The sequence below is a fragment of the Chenopodium album genome, chromosome 20 (genome assembly GCF_948465745.1).
Source record: "Chenopodium album chromosome 20, dcCheAlbu1.1, whole genome shotgun sequence".
NCBI classification, from domain to species: domain Eukaryota; kingdom Viridiplantae; phylum Streptophyta; class Magnoliopsida; order Caryophyllales; family Amaranthaceae; genus Chenopodium; species Chenopodium album.
Genome location: NC_137853.1, coordinates 29,566,209 through 29,579,242, shown reverse-complemented (window position 1 = coordinate 29,579,242; position 13,034 = coordinate 29,566,209). Strand labels below are relative to the sequence as shown.

The window sequence follows — 13,034 nt, the reverse complement described above, 5'->3', positions numbered from 1 at the left end:
TGAACAGACCCTAAGTGGTCAATTTTACAAAGGTAAAATTTTTAGGCGATCAAACTCAGCCCGTCCCAAATTTGGGTAGAATTTTCCGGCCCAAAATTGTGTCCGGCTTGGTTCGATATTTTTTTTGTTGTGGGCTTGAACGTGCATTTGGCTCAGCTCGAAAAGCTCAACCGAAATATTTTACGGGTTTGTGCAAGCAATTATTGACCTGAAACTTGGCCCGACTTGAGCAAGCGGACTGTTTTTGTCACCTCTAAGTAAAATCAAAGTCTTATTTAGACAATTTTAACAAATATCTTAGTTTTTTAAAGTTTGGCTAATATATGATATATACACTTTAATTAGTAAAGACTTATACGTACAAAGATAGTGGATTTAAGAATGAATTGATTAATAGAAAAAACGAGTATGAAGTAAATTAGTGTAATTGATGAAGATATACTCCCTCCATCCTTTTATTAGGGTCCCAATTCGCTTTATTATGTGAGTAATAAATATAAGAAATTGGACTCTAATAAAAGGATGGAGGGAGTATCATCAATACATTCCTCTTTTAGAAACAAGAAAAAATATATTAAACTTTAACCAAGTACCACATAGTTAGCCTCATTAAGTGAAAACAAGAGAAAATATATTAAACTTTAACCAAGTACCACATAGTTAGCCTCATTACGTGAAAACAAGAGAAAATATATTAAACTTTAACCAAGTACCACACACAAATGGATTAGTTGCATGAACAAAGCTAACTGAATCAATCAAAAGTCAAACAGATTCAAACAAAGCAAGTTGAATCAAATGAAAGTCAAATGCATTCAACGCAGCTAATTGAATCAAATGAAAGTCAAAAGCATTCATCAAAGCTAATTGAATTGAATAAAATGAAAGTCAAACATATTAGAAAAAAGCTAGTTGAATAAATAGAAAGTCAAACAGATTCAAACAGTTAATTGAATCAAATGAAAATCAATGCAGTCAAACAAACCTAATTGAATCAAATGAAAGTCAATTGCATTGAACAAAACTAATTGAATCAAATGAGGGTCTATTTTCATTGACTGAACTCAGCTGAACTGAACTAAACTGAATACTCGTATTTTATAAGAGAAGGAAATTAGAAGCTGAACTGAACTGTATTTCAAGGTATGAGAACAGACCCTGAGTCAAATGCATTTAACAAAGCTAATTTAATTAAATGGAAGTCAAACACATTCAAACAAAGCTAATTGAATCATCAAATGAAAGTCAAATGAAGTAAATATAGCTAATTGAAACAAATGAAAGTAAAATGCATTCAACAAAGCTAATTAAATCAAATATAAGTCTAATACATTTATACAAAGCTAATAAAATCAATTAAATGTCATCAAACAGATTCAAACAAAGCTAATTGAACCAAATGAAAATTTAATGAATTCGACAAGGCTAATAAATTCTTCCACAACCTAGAACTGCTCGCGGAAGCTACTTCCTTTCCTTTTCCATTTATGATGTATTTATTGCATCGATAATATACAGTTTTTTTTTTAAAAAAAGGGTGTGGAATCAACAAAGGGTAATTTAGCATGTTTTTCTAATTGAAAAAAATTGCATAGTGTGGGTTGGAGTCATAATCCTAATTATATATAGTTTATGAAGCTATTCAATCTAAGAAAAGTTAAAGTTGGTGCCCTGAGGTGTTCCATATGATCGTTCCTAGTGATTTTTTTTAAAGAGATCGTTCCTACTTATTAATGGAGAGAAAGCCACAAACGTTGTATCAAGACAATTTGATTATGGATTGGTGATAGGATAACAATATTCCCCTTACATATCGTAAGTTGTAATTATTGCCCTCGTGTTAAGATAATTTACTGTAAAACCACTTGGATCAAATTCTACAACTATATTATCATCAAGTGAATTTACAAAATTGATATTAAGTTGTTTACAAAATCAGGGGCGAGGACTTAACAAAAGGCTAAGGGTTGATTATGTAAGGTTGAATGACCGTGATTTGTAATCGGAATACAATGGTAATTCACAACTTAAATATACTCCATTCATTTTAATTTATTTGGATAATTAGGTCATTATTTGTGTTAAGTTCACAACTCGCTTATTGATAATAGACCAAAACTAAAAATTGGATATTTATCTTAAATCAACGAAATTTTCAAATTTCATCTACTACGTTCTGGCTATCATCATATGATTCATCAGTTCACTAACTGATTCATTCATTTTACATTCAACACCTCTTTGATCCTCCATTATCGTCGCCATAAATTGAATTCGTAAGCTAACTAACCATGTACACACATCATGCTGTGAAATGATCTTATGATCACTCACTCCACTTAGCTAACTTCTTATCATAACAAAGTTCACTCTTAAATATTTTTTAAACATGTAGTGCCGATCAAACTATAACGATTAACAAAGAATTACACAGTCCAGTAAAACCCAGTCTGTAGCCATGGTACAAACCCAAAATACAATCTACCCCTAAAAAAAAGTAAAAATGATGGTGTCTCAATACCATCATAATTACATTAGAATTGCAAATAATCAATCTCACACAAGATGATTGTGTAGCAGGAGGGAAAGGGGTAAGGTGGAGCATATCATGTGTGTAGAAGTGGCCCCAAAATGCAGTGCACGTGCTTCCCTATAAAAAGCCACGTCATTTTGGAGGGCGTTGATGACGACGATGAGTGGCCACAGATCTGGCTCTATTCCCCTCACACTATCACTCACCCCTCTCTTCTTTTAACTCCTACACTCCGCACACTGTTACTCCTTCCACCATTTCACTCACCAAACTTCAAATTAAAAAACCAACTCAATAAGAGAGAGAAATAAAAAAAAAAACAATCGAAATTTTATAACACTCATATTTTCTTCATAAAATCAATGGGAGAGGTTTGTTTATTTTGTTTTCATCACCAAGTAATAAATTGATTTTATATTTGTTTTTGTTTTTTGGGTGTTAATTGATTTGAATGGTTTGTTTTGTTCAGGAGAAGAAGAAGCCAGAAGGAGAGGAGAAAAAGGCGGAGGAAGGGAAAAACCCGGAACCGGAAAAGAAGGCGGAGAAAACTGAAAAGGCTGCTGCTGCGGCGGCGGCGGCCGCAACGGAAGAAAAACCAAAAAGTGATGAAAAGAAATCAGAAGATGGAAAAAAGGATAATAATAATAATAATGACAAAGATGGTAAAGATGCCAAAGAAGAACAACCACCGCCTCCGCCTCCGGAGATTGTTTTGAGAGTTTACATGCATTGCGAGGGTTGCGCTCGCAAAGTCCGTAAATGCCTTAAAGGCTTTGACGGTATGTTACTGTGTACTGTCAATGGCAGAGTGGCCTTGCTGTTACAGTCCGTTACTATTATCATTATTATTATGTGCAACTTTGGTATTATTTGTGAGATATAACAATTATTACTTGTATTATTATTACTGTTGAGATTTAGCCTTATGTCGCTTCGATTCGATTGAATTTTTATTTGGATGGATTGTTAGGGGTGGAAGACGTGACAACGGATTGCAAGACGCACAAAGTGGTGGTGAAAGGAGAAAACGCAGATCCGCTGAAGGTGTTAAATAGAGTACAAAAAAAGACGCATCGTCAAGTCGAGCTTCTTTCGCCGATTCTGAAACCACCGGCCGAAGAGCCAAAGAAGGCCGAGGAGAAAGAAGCACCTAAACCAGAAGAGAAAAAAGAAGAGGTATTATTTCATTTAATTTTTTTATTGTTACTTTACATTTCATTTAATTAGTTTGGATTTTCCTAAATTAACTATTTTCCGTTATAGTGTGACTTTTGTGTGGTTCGATATACTCGCACTACTTTAATTTTCTTTTTTGCTTTATTGCAATTGGGTTAATATTATTTTAATTTGTTTAATTTTTTAAAAGTGTTTATTTGTGTATTATGCAGCCAAAAATCATAACTGTGGTGCTCAAGGTTCACATGCATTGTGAGGCTTGCTCCTTAGAGATCAAAAAACGTATAGAGAAAATGAAAGGTGATTCCCTTTTTCTTTAATTATTTATTATTATTATTATTATTTCCGTATTAATAAATACTGATAAAATCTCGGTTCATATAACCGACCCCATCGTTTAGATTAAGACTTGTATATAAGTATTGTTAAATCCTTAGTGTATCATCTTTAATACACTAGTATATTCATATCAACACTTTTTGTTGGGCTACAATTAAAATTATGCCAAATTAAGTATTTTTGAAATGAATTTTATTGTTGCTCATTGTGGTAATGATGTGATTTTCTGTCAATGAATATAAAAAAATTGATGTGATTTTCTATTCCATGCATCAAAATGAGGACATTCTTCTATTTTTTTTTTCTATTGTTTAACAACTGAAGGAATCATGTTTAGTTAATTGGTTAAAGATTGATTCTTGATTCAGCAATACATTAATTTAATTAGTTGTTTGTTCGTTTATTGAATAATTATTGAATGATTTCAGAGGTCGAAGTAGCAACCCCAGATCTAAAGAACTCATCAGTGACGGTAAAGGGTACGTTCGAGGCGGCGAAGATAGTGGAGTATGTATACAAGCGCACCGGCAAGCATGCTAGCATAGTGAGCCAAGATCCTCCTGCGGAGAAGAAAGAGGATGGGAAGGGCAAAGAAGGGAAAGAAGAAAAGAAAGGAGAAAATGATGAAGGGAAAAAGGGTGAACAAAAGGGGGAAGGGAAGGGAGACAAAAAGGAAGAAGCCGGTGGCGGTGGCGAAGGGGGCGGGGGAGGGGAGGAGGGAAAAGGAGGAGCGGGCGAGGGCGATGGGGCGGCCATGGTGGTGGAAGAGGGACCTAGGATTGTAGAATTGAAGAGGAATGAGTTTAACCATTACCCTCCTAGGTATGCATTGGATATGTATGCATATCCTCCTCAAATCTTTAGTGATGAAAACCCTAATGCTTGTTCTATAATGTAAATTTTTACTTGTAAAACCAATTTATGGGGACAAATATTTAGTTGATTTTACTAGTACAATTATAATTTTGGGATATGTTAAAAGAAGAAGAAAGGAAAAAAAAAAAAAAAAAAAAAGTGGGGGACTTGGTGGTGGTGGCCTAGTGGTGGGAGGAATGGAAGGGTAATTGTGTAAATTCATAATTTGCCTTTTCTTTTTGTCTCTTTACATGTGCTATTTGGTTAGTAAGCCTCCTTTTAGTAGTTTAGTATAAAATCCATGCAGAGAAATCCTAGAATGAAATTTTGGTGAGGCCCTTTTGTACCTTTTTGTTGTTTTTAATAATGTAGTAGAAAAATAGAAATCAAAATAATGATTTATGTAGTACATATACTACTAATAATGTAGTAATGTATTATTATATTAACAATGAGTAAATAAATAAATAAATTAATATTTATAGTACATACCACTTGGAATCAATTTGGTTCTCCAATGCAAACCTTTACTTATTGTTATTTTAGTTATATTACCAATTTGATATTCAAGAAAATCTTAATAATGCTTTTATGGATTATTGAACTATTTAAGTATATAAAATGATCGTAAGATCTTAAGTTAACTAGGTTATCGTTGTTCCTTGTAACTTGATTTTTGTTTTCTATCGTGGTTTGATAAAATAAACATGATTTAATGATTAATGTAATCATGGAGGTTGCATAAAGTTTCAATATACTAATACAATATACTCTTAAGATAAACAGTTTAATCAAAATTTTAAGCTGATGGTTGAAGTTGTCGGATTGGTTTATAATATACTCTTAATATCAACATCTTATTATCTTAATCAAAAGTTTAAGCTGATGGTCAGAATTAAATTACGAAACAAAGGCGGTGGAGTAGCAACTAAGACACAAAGTACGACAAAGGGATAGTTAGTGTTTCTTACAAATTGGAATCCTAAGCATTAGCATGGCAGTTAGTTGAGTATAGTTAATTTAGTAGGCAATATAGACATAGTAGCAATTGTAGCATATTTTGAGAATCTTTGGTAATTTATTAATATGTACTGAAAGAGAAAGAGATGGGTCCCTAAGATTCAAGTGGGGGGTGGAACAAACTGAGCTATCTGCCTTTGCTCTCTGGTCCCAAAGTACCATATGGTTTTGCAACTGCTCTCCATTTCTTTTTGAACTGTAGTGCATTAGGGTTTTAATTTTTTTCTTTTAATTATTTGAGATGTTTATTACTTCTGATCATAGATAAAGTTTTCTTTATTTTAGAAATTTAATTTACAACTCTTTCGATGAGGTCTACGTCTTTGTTCAACATGTTACATGTTCAAATCCCTTCACCCCTTGTGGCTCAATTTGACCTGAAGTACAATATTCTGTACGTTATAACTCTAAGTATTATACTTGATAATTAGAGGTGTAAAAATTGACTCGACGGATCCAATTAGAAATTGATTCGAAATAAACCAAATTCAGAATTTAAGTTGTATAAACAATAATTTAATACGGAGTATGACTTAAATTGATGTTGATCGACCCGATCCGATTTGATTTTATCCTATCACCGAATTTGACCTAGACACTTGAATTGATGCCTCAGCTCTATGCATAAGTAGACATGTATTCCGATTGTCAAGGTCCTACCACTCTAAATTTTTACTCATCTACAAACATTAATACCTAACCTAAGATTTGGATTGGTGACAATTTTTTAGGTCTTAGAATCATACAAAATCCAGATTGAGATCTTAACAACCATGATCCCTAACTTTATATCAATTTGTGAATGAGTGAAATACGTAAACATTTTTAAGAAATGTATTTATTGTTACTCTTACTTCTTTTGTTCCTAGATGTGTGTCTGTTTCCTTAATTTTTTTCAATAGTATTTCACCAATATTTGGGTTTGAGCAATGCATCAAGTCATTATATGATGTGGTTAATCATTAGTGTACAATTAATTTTTGACTCCATCTTCTCATTGTTAAATTATTATTATTATTATTATTATTATTATTATTATTATTATTATTATTATTATTATTATTATTATTATTATTATATCAAAAATCAAAACCTACAGAGTCAATCAATTTACAAGAAATTGGTGGGGAGCCGAGATACAATCTGGGCCCCCACCCCTCTAGCTATAGCGAACCCTATCCTGTTGAAGATGTGAGCAGCTGCACGAGCACCAATATCCCGAGTCTTAGCGAAAGCCTGAACCCGCTTTAGCAACGCAACAGCATCCTTCTCTAATTCCCCCAACGAAGAAAAGGAGAAAGGAAGAAAACCATAGCCAATAGCCCTGCAACGCGTCCCATACTTGTCCTGCTTCCGCTGAGCCGCCGCCGACACAACACGACCAGGAACGAAGTCAGACAACCCCGATTGCGTCAAAGGTGAAGACCCCGTCAAATCAACACACACATCAAGGCCTCTATCCCAGGAATAAAGCAGCACATCTGCTGGTCGTAGAGCCCGTCGTTTCCTCCAATCAACCCAATGTTAACCTCCTTTCGAGCAGAGATTCCAGACCGAAAACAAATATCAAAAGGGTGTCACGAACAACATTGTGCCGATGTTTAATACCCACCATCCCAGCACAAGACACTGCATGATCCCCATAAATATCCCCGTCGAAAACCCTTGAGCAAGAAGAACACGGAGTTGAAACGGAGAACAAAGGAACACCTAACCGGTAGCAAAGAACACTACGGTAAGTCTTACCATTCATAGTCTGACCCAAACCCGATATCGCCGTCCGCAACCAGGCCGAAGAGTGATCCCCCTGTTGGGACTTCCATAAGGCTACCTGACGTGGAGTTAAGGAGAAAGTGGAATCCGCAGATGCAGTGACCTTCGTGAAATATATATCTGCCAACTTTTTCATGAGTTTGGGGCAGCGATCTCACTAGGGTTACTCATAAGGTCGGTCTCCACAGCGCTGTTAAAAAGACTAAGAGCACCATCGAAGGCCGGCCCCGGATTATTATTATTATTATTATTATTATTATTATTTTAATTTTTTTTTCAAAAAAAAATTATTGTCATTCATTATATATTAATATTTTGTTTTCAAAAGAGAACATAAAAAGGGGTCAAACTTGTAATTAATATAATCCATTTTAAGTATACCATATACTTGAAAAAGAATAGAGCTAAATTAGCAACAAAGAATGATGTATAATTTAGGGACGTCGGAAGTTTAATATTCCGTACTTTAGTATTAATAACATAGAAAAATGTAATGAAGCAATAGTTGTCCACGAAGAAATGTGGGGACAAATGTAGGTTCAGAAAGCCATGATAGATAAAATTAATGCGATAGATTTTACTTCATTGTCTCCATTCTTAAAGCTTTTATTCAAGTGGCAGAAATTTGATAAAAAAAAAAAAAAGTGACAGAAATTTGAGGGTAAATTCATTCATAAAAAAACAGAGTACTCTGTTCTCTTGCTCCCTTCTTATTGCAATTATTAGCAACTAGAAATGGTAGAGCTACTGCCCACCAGACCTTTTTTTTTTAAAAATAAATTTTTTGAAATGGATATGTCAATGCATGTGTCTACAATATTTGTTTTTTAACATCTTTATATATACCTTTGTACTTAATAAATATTGAAATTATGAGAATTTGTCTATTATGTGGTACTAGTACTATTCTTTTTCGAAATTTACCTTATGTTCGAAATTCAAATATGAAACGTAATGAGATAATTTTTTTATGGTCTTTAGGGCTCTTGAACAAATTATGTGTACATCACTGCTCTATCATTTACTCTATGCAGTATGCACTATAGATTAATTTCTTCATTGATGTCTCAAATTGATAGAGTGTTATCGGCTATTTAAGGCTCGAACAAATTATGATTGCATCAATACTCTACTCTTTTATGCACTAAGGATTAATTCCTTCATTGATGTCTCAAGCTGATAGAGTATATATATACTCTTTCATGTTCTTTCACATGAGTGTCACTCACTTAGGTTTACATGTTGATACATCATAGGGCTTCTAATACTCGAAGTTAAAATCCCACTTTGAACAGGATGACTTGATGAGATTTGTACATGTGACCTTTTTGTCTAGGTCATGCTTGAGTGCTTGACTCTAATGCCATCTTAAAAGACCAACTCAATTAAAAGTTTAAGCTCCGGCTTTGGTTTTAGCTTAATGTTTTGATTGTTTGATGACTTATATCAATACTCTATCACTACTTATAACTTAGGTCTTGGAAACTAATTCAATTCTACTTTCTAGGGAGAGAAGTAACTATAGAGGAAAATAGTTTACCAAACATGATTTGTAGTAATGTTTGAGTTGGACAGTGCTGATTGGTTGTAGATTTATATTCAGCTTTGATTGGTTGATAAAGCTGCATGAACCTTATGAGTTATGACTCCCTTGATCCGGCTCATCATTTCGCCAATTGTGTTGCAAGATCTTCAAGATGATAGTGCGATGCTAGTGGTGCTGATGTACTTTAATGTAATGTATATGCGCTTTTGTACTTACTCTATTGAACTTGAGTGGATATAACCCTCTTTGAGTCTTTGAAGGATGAAGGCAAAAGAGGCTAACAAACAAATGTTTCCAATAAATTTAATAAGGATTAAGTGGTATTAAGGCACTACGTTATAAAGCCATATCTATAAATCCACATACACACCGTGCATAAATAACATTAATCGCGTCATTACTCACCAGAGGCCACCTATTTCCTAATCCTAATGGGGTGTTTGTTTAGTGAGAAAAAGGAGGAAGAGATAGGGATAATGAGGTGAGAATAGAAGAAATATAGTATTTGTTTAAAGGGATCACATAAGGATTGAAAAAGAATAATATATATGAAAAGACAATCTACTTATTTTTTTAGAAGAGAGAATAAGAAAATCAGTAAGGGCAAAATTGTAACTTCACTCCTTAACTTTCTTATCAATTTCATTCTTGTCTTTATTCTTACTTTCTTAGTCTCCTAACTCCCTCTTATGAGTAATTAACTAATCTCTTATGGATAGTATAGTATACATGATGTGGACAAGAGAGTTAGGTCTTAGGTGCCTAGGAAAACAAGAGGAATTAAAGAATTAACCAAAGTAAGCATTTTTTGTTGATTATTTAAATTTTGTAAACCCTAGGATTGTTCCTTGATACGTGCATATGCATGAACTACAAATGTAATATAAAATACTTGGAGTGTATTGGAGAGAGTAGATTTGAAGGAGCAATAATACACTAGAGAATATGATCGAATTAGTTCTAAGGCTTGGCATATTCTATACAATGATAGATTGTGGATGATGCATACATTCGTAACATTGTTGGACAAAATGCATCATAGATTATAGTATCTCTCAATCATTTGCGTCACATGCATGACTTCTGATTACATGCATTGTGCTACGAATCTACAATGAGTAAAGAGAAAACTTTAACTGCCAATCTAGTTACTATAATTTGCTCGTCTAACTTTTATTCTTACCTAAAGAACTCCTACTTTCAATGGATTAATTGATTACGTTCTTTGACTTGACATTTAAGTCAAATTATCATTCAATTCGATCATTGACACTAGTTTAAGGATTTAGAGGTTGTTATCTGGTGAATGCCACGTGGCCTACACTAGAGAGGGAAGCACAACTTTTTTGTGAAGAATTACTCGATCTTGTAGATAGATAAAGGTGCTTTATTTAATTTGGCTAAACTAGTATTTGGGCCCGGATGATGCCCCGGATCATTACTATATTTTCTTGTAATTATCTTTGTTATACATATTAAATATTTGTATCAAAAAATAACATAAATTTCACATAGCTTGGTGGTAAGATGCTTTGTTCTAGAATAAGAGGTTGCAAGTTCAAATCTTGTGGAGACCTTTGGAGAGCTGAGAATCCACGTGGCGTTGAGTGGATAATGACATGGCGTAATAAGACGTTGATTGGATGATGTAGCGCAACGAAGGTATCCTCGTGACACATAAACTGTTTTAGTAACGCCTTTTAATATATAAAATATAGATTTACTTACTTGGCATTCATTTGTTATATATATATATATTTTTTTTTGAAACAAGACATTTATTTGTAATATACTCTGTACCTTATTAAGTTCTCATTTGTAATTTTGGCACTATTTATAATGTGAGAGATTTTTCTAAATTACTCTTAATATATTAGATATAATATAGTCATGCTGGTTCTTATTTGATTCGTCTCCATGAGTAGGTCCTTAATATTCAATTGTTATATTTTTAACTAATAAGCAACTAACGACATATATGGTCAAAGTGTTGCATTTTCAAATATGCACATTCCAAATGAGAACTATAAAAAGTGACATAGGGGGTAAACATTGCAACATTTACACTTTTGATATTACTATTTATATTATTCATATGATTCTCTTTAACTACATTGTATAAATTATGCTTAAAAAACATACGGAGTATAGATAATTTAGTCATGTGGAGTCTTATTAAGATCGTCTCAATTAATGTATGCCATTATTACAATACCTTTTTTTTTTTTTTTTTTTTTTCTTCTTCTTCTTCTTCATTGGTAGCCAAATTTTTTTTAATGATCACTAGTAGTACTTTACTCTTACAACTTTTTTATTTTTGACTTATTTTCATTGGTAGCCATTTTATACATGCTCTGCTATTTTTTACGGACATCAATTTAGATTCTATCCTTTTTTTATTTTTTTGTTTTTATTTATTTATTTATTTTATTTAGGCCCCGTTTGTTTTGACAGAATACATTTTCTATTAAAATGATTTTCTAATTTTTCACTATTTGGTTAGTAAAGGGTAGAAAATTCTTCAAAAGAAAAAAATAGGGTAAAGGGTAGAAAACGATTTTTCCAAATGTTGAAAACAGTTCTTTAAGGAGTGGGAAATGTTTTATTTCAAAAAAAAGGTATGCCACATTTTCCTCTTTACTCCTTATATCCTTCACCTCTCCTCTCTCATCCATCTTCTCCCTTCTACTCCTAATTTTTTCAAACTTTTTTTTTGTAACGAAATAAGCAAAACAAAATTATTTTTACAATTGTGTTTTCCCTTGAAATTATTTTTTATATTTGTTTTCGTTTAAACAAATAGAGCCTTATACTTGTACAGTTGTATATATGTAAGTCTGAGTATGGGTCCAAGCAAGGCATGAGTTTCAAAGCCAGTTTGGTCCAAAGAGCTGTGATCCCGTGAAGCCCAACAAACAGCAGGCCTAACTTCTTTTAGGCTTGAGAATGTCATGAAACAACCCCGTTAGGGATTTAAAAGGTTGATCATATTACTACGTATGTTGGCCCACTTTATGCTAATTTTTTTTTTTTTTTTTTTTTTTTTTTTGAAACAACTTTATGCTAATTAATTACCTTTAGGTTGCATTTGCAAACAAGAAAGAATATTTAAATCCCTGAAATTAAAATAAAGAATATTTAAATCCCAATCACTTTTATTATCTAATTTTCTAATGATACACATAGGCCCTGTTTGGTGGTAGCGTTTGAGGTAGCGGGTAGCGTTTTGACCAGTCAAAACACTACTAGAAAAAATTTGAGAGTGTTTGGCAAGGTAGCGATTTTAGTAGCGGTTAGCGATGGAGGTAGCGTTTAGGTAGTTTTTCTCAAACGTTAAAAATAGTAGCGTTTAGAAGTAGCGGGTAGCGTTTGGTAAATTTTTATTAATTTTATATAATATTTATATGAATTTTAATATATTTTGGTATTGCAACAACTACTTTTGCCAAACACTCATACTATCAACTGTTACTTTGACAGCTAAACTCTACCCACTACTAATTGACCGCTACTCGCTACCTTAACAGCTACCCGCTACTCGACCGCTAAAAGCTACCCGCTACCGCTACTTTTGCCAAACAGGACCATACACACAATGTATTCATCCCTTGTCATCTTGTTACTAAAGTACGATAATATGAGGTAACAAAGCTAGTAGGAGTTGTAGCTTAAAATCATGTTGTGTTATTTCTCGATAATATCACATATAAACATTAGATTTTAGATGAAGTTGACATAATAGTGTTTGAATTGTTTAATTTGTCTCCTTAGTATGATCATGGACCCGTTCAA

At 33.1% G+C, this 13,034-nt stretch overlaps 1 protein-coding gene across 1 annotated transcript; it reads left to right on the top strand.

Annotated features, from left to right (window-relative positions):
- The first annotated feature begins 2,696 nt into the window (after positions 1 to 2,696).
- LOC145598467 (heavy metal-associated isoprenylated plant protein 7-like) lies at positions 2,697 to 5,390 on the top strand. Its single transcript, XM_081654829.1, has 5 exons — positions 2,697 to 2,904; positions 3,003 to 3,312; positions 3,504 to 3,709; positions 3,922 to 4,009; positions 4,477 to 5,390. The coding sequence occupies exons 1-5, from the start codon at positions 2,896 to 2,898 to the stop codon at positions 4,944 to 4,946; spliced, it is 1,083 nt and encodes a 360-aa protein (XP_081510955.1). The 5' UTR covers positions 2,697 to 2,895; the 3' UTR covers positions 4,947 to 5,390.
- The last annotated feature ends 7,644 nt before the right edge of the window (positions 5,391 to 13,034 follow it).